Source organism: Podarcis tiliguerta, assembly GCF_965153285.1.
Source record: "Podarcis tiliguerta genome assembly, chromosome: 6".
In the NCBI taxonomy this organism is placed as follows: domain Eukaryota; kingdom Metazoa; phylum Chordata; class Lepidosauria; order Squamata; family Lacertidae; genus Podarcis; species Podarcis tiliguerta.
Genome location: NC_139539.1, coordinates 23,034,573 through 23,047,123, shown reverse-complemented (window position 1 = coordinate 23,047,123; position 12,551 = coordinate 23,034,573). Strand labels below are relative to the sequence as shown.

At 46.5% G+C, this 12,551-nt stretch overlaps 1 protein-coding gene across 2 annotated transcripts; it reads right to left on the bottom strand.

Annotated features, from left to right (window-relative positions):
* Positions 1-319: 319 nt before the first annotated feature.
* Positions 320-11,287, bottom strand: PIGT (phosphatidylinositol glycan anchor biosynthesis class T). Of its 2 annotated transcripts, none has more exons than XM_083446923.1 (12): positions 10,976-11,287; positions 10,030-10,207; positions 8,927-9,054; positions 7,663-7,763; positions 7,330-7,416; positions 6,930-7,017; positions 6,736-6,833; positions 5,517-5,682; positions 5,020-5,220; positions 3,711-3,876; positions 3,333-3,416; positions 320-2,049 (listed from the first exon to the last, which is right to left on the bottom strand). In XM_083446923.1, the coding sequence occupies exons 1-12, from the start codon at positions 11,145-11,147 to the stop codon at positions 1,797-1,799; spliced, it is 1,722 nt and encodes a 573-aa protein (XP_083303049.1). In that variant the 5' UTR covers positions 11,148-11,287; the 3' UTR covers positions 320-1,796. The 2 variants fall into 2 exon arrangements, with proteins under 2 accessions (XP_083303049.1, XP_083303050.1); XM_083446924.1 differs by having other exon boundaries at positions 320-2,864; positions 3,299-3,416; positions 10,976-11,196.
* Positions 11,288-12,551: the final 1,264 nt, after the last annotated feature.

The window sequence follows — 12,551 nt, the reverse complement described above, 5'->3', positions numbered from 1 at the left end:
GTGTTCCACAAATGCTACTTATGATAGTGATTTAGGAACACCTGCTGGTTAGGAGGAGACACTGCACACAACTGGAAAAAGAGCAGAAAAAAGGTATTAAATCAGAGATAGTTGTACCTTGGTTCTCAAACGCCTTGGTACTCGGACATTTTGGCTCCCGAACGCAAACCCGGAAGTGAGTGTTTCTGTTTGCAAACGTTTTTTGGAAGCCACAACTTCTGATTGAGTACAGGAAGCCTTGGTTTTCAAACCATTTCGAGAGTCATGAATGGGCTTGCTATATGTCACAGTGTGCCAGTTAGTTATCACACAGTTCACAAAGGAGTTAACTTTTTATTACCAAAACAAAACCACGATCTCCACAGACTTGGCTAAGTGTCAGCACAACAGCTCATTCCCAGTGGTGTTCCTCCATGAAATCAGTTGCTGAGACTGAAAGTTCCACCTTCCCACAGCTCTTTTAAGTCCCCTCCTCCTCTCCAGGGGTTTTCCCAAGCAATCAGAGACTGCGCCTACACGCAGCCTATCGCTGCTCAAACCATTTCAGCCCTCTCCTGGTTCTGGGAGACAGGTGGGCAGCGTGTCACAGGAGGGGGAGATACTCGTGACTCTTCACCAGCCTGACTCATCTCTGTCTCTGGCCTCCCTCTTCCGACTCACCTGCTTTATCTTCTGCCGATTCTTGACTTCTGTCTGCCACCCCCAGTTCACTAAGTCCTGTTACCCCGTCACCATCTGACACTATCCTGACACATCTGACACAATTTGCACAGAAAGCAAATTGGAGGTGTGAGGCTCTCTGTTTTTCCTCCACCAGTGCTGGCCCATTAACTTACCTGAATGGAATTTTATGCATTCACCTGCATGGAATACCTGGCTACCTATAGCTACCAGGAGACATGTTAAGTACAAAGCTGATTAAAACCTGTGTTACGGAAGACATAATCACCACACAGCATTTATTTATTGAATTCCTTATCCATCTGTGACAGTTGGTTTTTTTTGTCTTCTTCCTCTTATGCAGCAAACAGTGGTTATTCCCATCACCAGCAGATACGAACGCAAATCAAATTGGCATCGACTCACACAGCATGGTTTCCCTTTTATTTCATAGTGTCCCCTGTACCCAGCCTGACCACCCCAAACCCCACAGTCTCAAATGAACCCCCCCTAGCAATTTTCTCAATCATAGCTGCCTCCTATCCTCACTTACTCTCTTCTCCAAAACAGCAAGAGACAGCATGCTAAAATTAGATAGTCTGAGGCCTAAAATGCTATTTATTCTCTCTGTTGCACTCTCTCTAGTTGCCTTCAGTTTTGCCATTTCCCCAAGCATTTTTTCTGCAAGCTTTTTTTCTCTGACCTGAAAAAAGGTTCAGCGTTCCAACTACATCCATTAAACGGCAGCTCAAAAAATGATAATTAGCACAGCAATCAGTTGCTGTGGAAGAAAATGAAAAACAGGTTGGTGAGTTAAGTGGTGCAGGCTCTAGTGTTTGCGCAAGGCCAAGGTGATCATAGTTCAGAAACAGGTCATGTTTATTTCCAGTGTTTTTCCAGCAAATGGAAGTTCCCCTTAAATTAGCAAGCTTCATCCTTGGGCATTTTGCCCAGTACCAGTGATTGCTTCCCTTGCTGGTGGCAGGCAGGCACAAACAGCAGATTTATTGGCTGTGAAGAAACTAGAGGGCAAAACAGGTGTTACATCTGCCTTAAACCAACCTATCCTCTTGCAGCTTTGTCCCAGCAAGTCTTGGCAGTAGAGGTCCTTGAAGAAGCGGCTGCATCGCCTGCCCTCAAAGAAGTGGGACGCCTCTCATTTTACGGATTATGTTTGCCAGTCGCTTGGCTAAGCCTCCCCTGTTAGGTTCTTCTACATGGAAGGTTCTGGTCAGCAAGTTATAGAAGGAGCCATAGCAAACAGCTACCACTGTGCAGGTCAAGCAAATGACATTATATGGCATGCTGAAGTCTGGCGTTGGCAGGTTCACTAGCAGCGGTTCTGTGTAGAGGCGCACAAAGTAGCTGGAGCCGTCCAAGGAAGGAAACCTGGGGAAAAGGAAGGAGGAGATCAGCAGAGCTCAAAGGGCTGATTCAGATAATGATGTGTTACCACCCTTGTCTCCAAGAATATCAGATCAGGAGATTAGGCAAGAGTGAAGGAGTGCCACATCTTTGAGGGCAGCCTCAAATTGCAAATCACAAATGGAATATTCATGTGAAAGGTTTTGATGCGCAAGTGCTTTTCAAATAAGCAACACCTCGTAGACACTGTGCCACATGAAGAACTCAACTGGTTCTCTTCTGCAATTCCCTCTATGCAGATTCCCCTGCAAAACTACATGTGCATACACACCCATTTCCATGCATCCCATACTTGTGGAGAGGTCTGAAGATGAGCCTTCATTGCAATGCAGCATGCAGAAGTCCAATATCTTGCAACTTTGGCTAATGCCTCTGTCTCATGCAACCTTACAACCTTAAACTTACCACAACAGTAACACTATTTGAATCCAAACGTTGCTTACAAAATCAGCACTAACTGATCACTGTTATTTGGTTTTAAGTTGGAAGTATAACAGCAACTCTGTTTCCAGATTTCTGAGACTCTGAAACCAAGGCTAGATCTACACAGCTATAAAAATGCTCTGCAAAAAACCGTTGCAAAGTTCACAATTGAAAATATCATTTGAGTTGTGATTTCAGCTCTACTGTGCCATCTGGTTTCATAATGCATTTATAACGCTATATTTTAACTAATGTAGCTGAGTCCCCGGTGGGCAGTCTCCTTTTCCGCAGCAATGAATGCTAGATTAGGAGCGTGATAACCCATTTACACCTGGGGAAACTGCACAGCTACTCTGCTGAGTGCTTGATTTGAAAGGGGGGGGGGGGAGAAAGCAATACAATTTTTAAAGTAGGGGGGGGGGGAGAACAAACCGAACAAGGAAAAATGTGAAGAGGGTGTTTTGTTCATGACATCATGTGGTTGCCCTGTAAAATGCAGATCAGCAAAGCATGGCTATTTCACAGTAAATGCCAGTGTAGAGGCAGCCAAATAATTTACTTCTTGAATCTGCTAAAAATATACATTCAGTTTGGAACTAAATTTTAGATTAACCAAGGTTGTAATTTCTGAAAACAGTTCATGAAAAGTCTTTGATATCTATGTTTGCACAGACTTCTGTCGTGCTGGTCTAGCTACAGCCTTTGCTAGGTTAATCTGAAACGTCTGGTAGGAAGCAGTTTCCAATAATCAACAGAAGTACAATAACAATCTCACACATCTCATTCCCACCCTTCTCTGTTCTGCAGCCATCAAATGCACTCACAGTGAAGCAAAGAGTGGACTTTGATCTTCATCTTCCTCTTTCATCGCAATGACACTGGGCACTAGGGCACTCAGAACAGATGGGCTACAAACCAAACAAAAAGAGATTACTTAGAGCTTCGGCCCAAGGATGGGGAATCTGTGGCCCTTTAAAAGCTGCTGGGCTCCCAGTTTCCATCATCTCCAGCTGCTTGTCATGCTGGCTGGGGCTGATGGGAGCTGGAGTTCAACCACATTTGGAGATCCATATAGGTTTCCCATTCCTTCATGGGTCCCTCTTGGAGGAGAGGGGGTTTATGAACCTGGTCACAAGGGACCAGACCAACCCAAGGCCGACAAACTCTGATGGCGAGTGGCTCGAGGACGGCTGCAGCCTTACCTCACATAAAACCCGTGGTTGGGGTCAGGAGTGTATTCTGTCCACTTCAGCAAGGCTCTCTCAAACTGGATGGTGATCTTTGTGACAGAGTTTGCCGGCAGCTGAATCAGCATTTCCAAGAGATGGGGCCGCTGTCGGTCCTGAGCTGGCTGATAGTGGATGTAACCTAGCACCAAAGACATGCTATCATCGCACACCACTTGGGTCAACATGAATAAATAAAACCCTCCCTTAATGTTTACATAATGCCCTGAGGAACACTCTTAACATAGGCCTGACTGATCTCCCCGCAACTCTGGGGAGGAAAACAAAATATTTCTCCAAACGCCTCCATTCCCCTTGTTTGGAATACGAGCTCTTACGCACTGAGATCAGTCAGAGTACTGTATGTTAAGACTGTAGTCCCGTATCCGAAGGGCAGGGAACCTTTTTTGGCCAAAGGCAGCATTAGCAATAAAAGCTGCATTCCAGTGGTGGATGAGGCCAGATCCATCTACAATCTCTCACAAACACACAGCCATTTCCCATGGGAACAGAGACATATATAATTCATAACCACTCAAGTTTCACCTTCCATTTTCCTTCTGTTGTTTTAACCAAAGTTTCTTTAAAAAGAAAAAGCAGCTCTATAGCACCAGGTCTTTGGCCAAGGCACAGTCTGACCCCCCTCCTTCGGTAATCCACAAAGAACTCTAGCCCAATGGTTACCATTAATTTGATTTTGAATTGATCTTAGAATGAATTGATTTTAGAATGCATTTCAATTAATTGATTGTGATTTTATATAAACTGTGTTACTTTTATTGTTGTTAGCCACTCTGAGCCCGGCTTTGGCTGGGGAGGGCGAGATATAAATAAATTATTATTATTAATTATTATTATTATTATTACATAGGTTAATGATAAACTGCATCAAAAGGGGGGTGGGGATGGGCTTTGGACCTCAGCAAGCCAAATCACTGAACACATAGAAAAAGCAAATTACTATGGCTTGCCTACATATCCAGTTGTTGACAAATGCATATGTAATGCCAGATGTACTTAAGAGATGCTCCTTAAGGGGTATAGATATGAAGGCAAAACTTTGTGCTTTTCAACTCAGGCCTCCCTTTCTGAATCTGCTCCATTTCCTTGGCATATCAACTTAGAACATGATCCAGTACATATACTGGAACACAGAAAGCTGCCTGCACTGACACGCAGAAGCTCTTCACTGCACTGTTGTCTGGGGCTGGTGGAAGTTGCCGTCTCAAACATCTGGAGGGTATCAGACTGGGAAAGGGTGTATTACTAGGAGGCTCCTTCTTACTTGGTTTGTTTTCCTTGCCCTTGGTGATAATGGTCAGCGTGTGGATGTAGAGTCGCAGATACCAGGGCACAGTCTCCAGCAGAAGCACAGGGAAAGCTCGGTATGGGTGTGTGTTATAGATTAGGGTGCTGATTTCTCCTGTCTCGAGGCCATAGCCACTCACATAGCGCTGGGCATGGAGCACAGGAACTGCCAGATCCACTGCAGGAAGGAAATGAAACCAGGTTAGGAGTCAAACTACAGGAGCACCACCAAATGCAAGAATATTATCCCTGGGATAATGCGAGTTCTTAACTAAGACAAGTCTGGTAGCAGTCCCAGCAGAAAAGTAGCTGTACTATTTTTCTGCTGTGACTACCACTAGATGTGTCCCGATTCATTAATGAACAAGCTTAAACGATGCACAGCACAAGTCTCTCGCATTCAAAGGGTGTCCATTTTCTACCGATCTAAGAGAGGACAATGCATTAGAGACAGGAAACCCATTGATAACTCACAGCCATCCTGAGGGCGCTTCCATTTTAGTTGCACATTGAGGCTGCGAGAGCCATTAAAAAGTCCTGGGTTCAGGAGATCATAGACTGCATATGTTCTCCTGTCTCCTTGGACGGATGCTTCATGTACAGACAAGGGAGCTGGGGAAACTTCAAGTAACTCTTTCTCCTGGAAACATAAACAAAATAAAGTAAAATCATTATTAGCCATCAAAAAGATAACCAGCCCATCTATGTCATATTTTTGTGTATATTCGGCACGTGGGCAGGGTATGTGGGGGAGACTACCTTCAACTGGCCCCAATTCTCATATTTTTAAAAAAGCTTTCTGGCCTGTTTTACAGGATAAAAACATCTCTGCAGAGCGCATTACAACATACTTTGAAATGCAGAGGGCAGTATCCCACCCTTCCCTGCAAAAGGAGCCCAGGGTGGCAAAGGGCTTAGCTCCATTTATTTCAATGGATCTACTCTTGAGTATAACTAACACTGGATATCACCCAGAAAGAAGCAATCTGTGCACCCAGCCCATCAACTGAAAAGAAAGCCTATATAAAGCTGTATTCACAATTGCAGAGGGTTCCTAATTAGGTGAATAACCTACATGCTTATGGATGCAGGCATGTAGTTTCTGCTCCCAATCACTGCTAAACACTGGTGTTTGAGGGTATAGCCAGTGGGGTGGGGGTCCCATTCCATTATCCATGCACTGGATATACACATGGAGATTATTTGAGTAACCCTCTAGTCTCAAGACTCTGTAATATTACTGGAGACACAAACACCTAAAGAACCGTAAGCATCTGGTTAAGTCCTCCCTCGATTATATATACAGTGGACACTCAGGTTGTGAACGTGATCCGTGCGGGATGCACGTCCTTAACCTGCAGTGTCCACAATCCACAGCGATGCACCTGCGCACGCACGGATTGCAATTTGGTGCTTCTGCGCAAAGCGTGATTTAGCGCTTCTGAGCATGCATGACCGCCGAAACCCGGAAGTAACCCGTTCCGGTACTTCTGGGTTTCGGTGGTCAGCAACGCTTAAAAAAACGCAACCTGAAGCGGCTGTAACCCAAGGTATGACTGTATTCCACTCAGTTACATCTGGGGTTTCCATCAAGCTTCGTTCACCCAGAGAGAGCTCTGAGTAAGGTGGGCATCTCCTAAAGGTCCTGATGTCCTAGTCCTATTGGAAGGTTACTGGAGAAAGGATAGGCTACCTGGCCTTTACTGGAAATGTCAACGTAGACTTTGCTTTGAGACGCCAGTGGGCACGCTTCAGTAAGAGTGCGGGAGAAGATCTTGAAGAGGGACCAATCTGGTGGGAGAATGGCAGAAAGGCCATTATTAAGAAGTGAGCAAACTGCTGTAACAATAGCAGAGCGGTGATGTGCTGCAGGGCGATTTGAGTTACCTTTCTTTCCATGGCCGCTGGCAAAGGAATCAAAGACAACCATGAGGGTCTGTCTGAGCTCCCAGGACATGCTCAAGCACGAGGCATCCTGAGAGAGAAGGACAAAGCATCAGAAATGGCAGGAGCAAGGGCAGCTCTAAGGCAGGCCTCCCCAAACTCGGCCCTCCAGATGTTTAGGGACTACAATTCCCATCATCCCTGACCACTGGTCCTGTTAGCTAGGGGTGATGGGAGTTGTAATCCCAAAACATCTGGAGGGCCGAGTTTGGGGGTGCCTGCTGTAAGGTAAGGCTTGTGAAATGCGATCATAGGTTTTGGCAGATCATAGGTGATTGGGGAATCCTGTCTCCAGCTCTTTCCACCAATTTATGACACAGCACCAAATCCTTCAAGGACTCACCCTGCAAATGGGGCGGATATGCACAGCTTGGGAGTGGTAACTGCTGTGGAACAAGCGCTCAGCCTTCAGCAGAACAGCCAGGCCAGCCTAGGAAGAAAAAAGAAAATATGGCTGAACTTTTGCTCCGTAGTATAGCTAGAAACAAGCCCAAGCACCATGCAACAGTGCGCACATAGTTCGCTCTCCTCCAGAGTACTTGCTCCAATTGAAAACAGGGCCCCAAAGCTTCAGATGTACAAGCTTTGGGAAGGGGGGGCTAGGATGAGGGAATCCAGAGCAATGACACAGGTTGGTTCAAGGCTCCACCTGCATGATCACAGGAATGTGCCTCACCTTTGAGCTGCATGGCAACAGCTTCTTCCAGGGTGTGAGGTTCTCAGTGCAGACAACTTCACGGGGAAGGACGGCATATCGTAGGAAATGGTGGTCTGTAACTGAAGGAGGAAGAGGAAGGGTTAGAACATGTGGCCCTCCTCCTCTTGATGTTGGTGAAATTTCCATCAGCCCCAGCCAGCATGGTGAATTCCAGGAAATAATTGGTGGTATATAAAATTTAAAATAAAATGCTCTCACTCAATGATGATGGAAGTCAGCTTCTAGAAATCACCTGCCCTCAGATCTTGCCTCCACTAGCTGGCCTTAAGAATTCACTAGCTGGCCTTAAGAAAAGCAGGCATCTGACATAAAGGGTACTACTAGATTGAATTCCTTTAAGGATTACTGAGGTCACAAGCGTGGAATACTTGGAACTACTGTAGAGTGTAAGACTCTTAATCTCAGGGTTATGTGACTGAGCTACACATCGGGCAAGAGATTCCTGCTTTGCAGGGGGTTGGACTAGATGACCCTCATGGTCCCTTCCAACTCTACAATTCTTTGATTCTACTATTAAAAGCTAGGTATTATAATCACACAAACCACTTATTTATTGAATTGTTGTCTGTGCTATCCTAATGGTTCAAAGTAATATAAACAAAACAGTCAAAGAGAATCAATAAACACATTTAAAAACTAAGTCAAAACCTATGGCATTGGCCCAATTCCAATTAATTCTTATTACCCAGTCAGCCCAAACAATCATTACAATGCTCTCAAGAAACACAGATTAATTACAAAACCAGCAACCCTAATCATGATAACGAACAAGGAGATGGGCAGATGTTCCAAAAGTGTCATGCCTTTCAGCACCCCCAAAACTTTCTGAAAATCTTATGCCAGAATACATTTGTTAACTTTTAAGCTGCCACAAGACACTTGGGTGTTTCTAAGAAGTTCCGGTCTCCCTTTAATTTCATCAACTAATGCATGCCAACAACACAAGGATTCCCACTAGTACAATGTGACTTTTCTCTCTCCTTCCTCTGCATGCACCCTGCACTCTCACCAAATCTGTGCCAGAGGGTTTGGGAACCCAGAGAAAATATTTAGTGAGTGCACAGGGGATAGAGGGGGGAGATATCATTGCACTGATGGGACAACTTAAGTGCTACGCTGGACACAAGTCTTTGTCATGTAAGTATTTAGAACAAGCTGCAATTCCGCGGTGCCCCTTCTTGCAAAACAAGCCCTTCCAGGCCAGAATAGCCCAATCTCTTACCATTTGCCAATCCCAGAGGTTTGAAGGATGCTGTTGGAACGACAGTGTTGGTGGAATCAATGAAGTTCAGAGAGGCACAGAATATTCCTGAGAGGATGTTGCTGAGATCTTTCCAAGCTTTGTCAACGCTGAAAATGAAAAATATACACATTTACTGTGAATGATTTGCCTGAAACTTGCAAGAAGCCATTTGGAAAGCAAATGTGTTTTCAAGTCATAGATCGTATTTGCAGTTATATGTCACTTCAGGTGCCATTCTAGTGGCAGGAGATGCTACATATAAAATTCAAAAATAAAATAATGAAAAGCTTGGGCTTTGCTTCAGTACTGCATTAACACGGCAGCACTAGTATATGGAAACGAGCCATGTTCACAGCCCACAGCTACAAGCACTATCTAGCACCTGATGGCCTATTCCAAGAATGAGAACCTTTTCTAGGACAAGAACTGCATTCCCTTCTGGGGGCCACACACTTGTGGGTGGGCACAGAGGCAAACGTGGACAAGGAAACGGACACACATTTTACCTTTGCATCATGGGAAACTTTCTACACACACCACTGTTTCCTTCACCCAAGCAAGCAAGAGGTATTATCAGACTCCAAGAGCACATTCCAGTCTGGCAAAAAGCAGTCAAAAAGGCTGTGAAGCAAGGACTGTGAGGGATATGGCCTGAAAATTGGCTGTTTGGTACGGAGAGTCCTGAGAGCCAGACAGAGAAGCTTAGAGGGCTACAACTGGCACCCCAGGGTCCAGGGACCACCAACCCATGCCTATTCTGATGAAACAGCAAGGGAGAAGAACTATGGCCCTTCTAGAGGCTACCACTGATTTAGGTGTTGGGATGTCCCAGGGGGCCTTGGCAGCCTTTGGCAAAATTGTTCAATGCAAAGGAAAAACCCAAGAGACATCAGAATTTGAAAGTGAAGGAACAACGTCCGCTCATTTAAACCATATGATTGCCTTCATGGAATGGACCTTTGAAATTTATCTTGTTTATGCACTTGAGGAGGTGTGCAGGCGAGAAAAGTAGAATGCAACAGCCTTCTTATGATTTACCTGAGACCCCTTCAATCAAGTAAAATCAGCTCAGGCTTACTTACTCAGAGACAGACTCCTGAAACCAAACCCAGAGCTCAGCCCCAGCCGGAGCTTGCAAGTAAGGCTGTCCCCAGCTCCGTGTCCGCCAGAAGCCCTGAGTGAGGGAGAGATGCAGTTCGCGCACCGAGTACTTGGAAATGAGCTGGCCAAGGGCTTTGGGGAATAGCCGGTAATGAGAGACTGTAGGGAGCAGGGGGGAAAAATAGGAGCATTACAACAGCATATCTTCACATCAACCTCTCCACCTGCCCCACTCCCCAATTCACTTTCCCTTCTCCTGCTCCATTGAAGAGGAATGCTGCTGCAGTCCTGCTGGCACCCAGGCAAGTCACCCAGTAAGTAGCCTATCCCTCAATCTATTATTGCTCAGGGTTCCTTGACCCTTTGCTGCACTCATTTTCCATTTGCTACCTCAGGCCTTTTATGCTTTCCCAGTGAGACTGGCTTGTACTCCCGGCAGTTCAGAGTCCCCACCGCTCCCCAATGGCTACTAGACATTATCCTCTCTACCCCTGCAGTCGGCGGCAGCAGTGCTTCCAGATACCTGTGGCTTGAAAACATGGGGGGGGGGAGTGCTCTTGCATTCATGCGCCAGAATCCCAGAATGGTAAGAGTTAGAAAGGAACCCAAGAGTCCAACCCCCCTGCAATGAAAGAACCTCGACTATAAAGCACCCACAACAGAATGGATGGATTTATTCATTCATTCATTCTTTTCCAAAGGGGAAAGGCATCAGGTGTGTGAGGGGGAACCTTGTGGAACTACAACTCCCATCACCTCTTGCCACTAGACACGCTTGCTGGGGCTGATGGGAATTGTAGTCCAACCACCCACACAACTGGCGCCGGAGAAGCCCTGTCTCCGGGGTTCACAGGGACCCCCTTTCCAGATAATGCTTCGCTTCCCCCCCAAAAAAAACCCTCTGTCGCGACAGGCCCCGCCCCTTACCGCCCTCCCGCTGCAAGTCGGAATCCCAGCGCGTCCGGAACTGGAAGGTGGCGGCCACGTCCCCCGACGGGAGCGGGCTGAGCAGCAGCTCTTCCCGCAGGGAATCCCGCGGCTGTTCCGCCCCGCTCGTCGCCAAGAAGAGCAGCAGCAGCAGCGTTCCGAATGGCTCCATTCCTCCGCTGCGCTCCCGGGAAAGCGGAGCAGCTCCGCCCACTGCCTCGGGCGCGTGTTAGCCAATGGGGAGCAGAGGAAGGAGGTTCCGTGGAGGCCGGCCTCCATTCACCCTGTGAGGCAATGGAGGCTTTTCAGGAAGGGACAGAGACGAGGCTAGAGCGACACTTCCCGTTGCTTTGTTGTTGTTCGGAAATCTGCTTCCGGGTAGGAGGCAAGGGATGCCGGAAGGAGCTTGCAGGGGCAGGTTTCTGCAGTGGCTGAGGTTGGGCGCCCCATGTGCCCAGACAGAGGCAGAAGGTAATAGAAGCAGCAGGAGGAGGGGGAGCAGACATGCTGCTTGTAGCTTGATCCTCGTTTCGTTTAATATCCTTTTACATGCCATATATAATGTAATATTATATTATATTATATTATATTATATTATATTATATTATATTATATTAATTATATTATATCGTGTTTTATGTTATGTTATTATAGTATTATGCTTTGTAACATATAACATCATTTCTTTAAAGAAAAAACACAGAGAGAGTTGCGTTATGTTGAGCCAGACTTCTTCTCTACCTTGATATTGGCACCCCCAAGTTTGTTCCTAGCTCATACCTGGAGATGCTAGGAATTGCAGCTAGGACCTTTTGCATGGAAAACATCGTCTTCTGCCTCTGAGCTAGAGCCCCTCCCCCAAACACTGGACCCAGTTCTCCTGGTCTGGGAATTTGAACCCAGGACCTCTTGGAGCCAAGGTAAGAATAATACACCAAGACTAATGGTGGCTAAGCTGTAGCATTCCAGAGGTTGTCGGACTACAACTCTCACCAGCCCCAGCCAGCCTGACCAATAGTCGGGACAAATGGGAGTTCTAGTCAGTAACACAGAGGATCACAGGTTTGCCACCCCTTTACTTTAGTTTACAGGCATCTGTTGGGGATGACAGAGGTATAGGATGTTGTTTCTCGGGACATGGGAATAGGCCAGAAGAACTACTTCCATTGTGCATGCAAGCTGGAAGTGCTTATTTATTAGTAAAGGGACCCCTGACCATTAGGTCCAGTCATGGCCGACTTGGGGTTGCGGCCCTCACCTCGCTTTATTGGTCGAGGGAGCCGGCATACAGCTTCTGGGTCATGTGGCCAGCATGACTAAGCCGCTTCTGGTAAACCAGAGCAGCACACAGAAACGCCGTTTACCTTCCTGCCGGAGCGATACCTATTTATCTACTTGCACTTCGTGCTTTCGAACTGCTAGGTTGGCAGGAGCAGGGACAGAGTAACGGGAGCTCACGCCATCGCGGGGATTCGAACCCTTCTTTATTTCTTTTCTCTGCAACTTCCATCAGCACCAGCCTGTATGGCCAATGGTAAGGGATTGTAGTCCAAAAAACATCTGGAGGGCCGCAGGT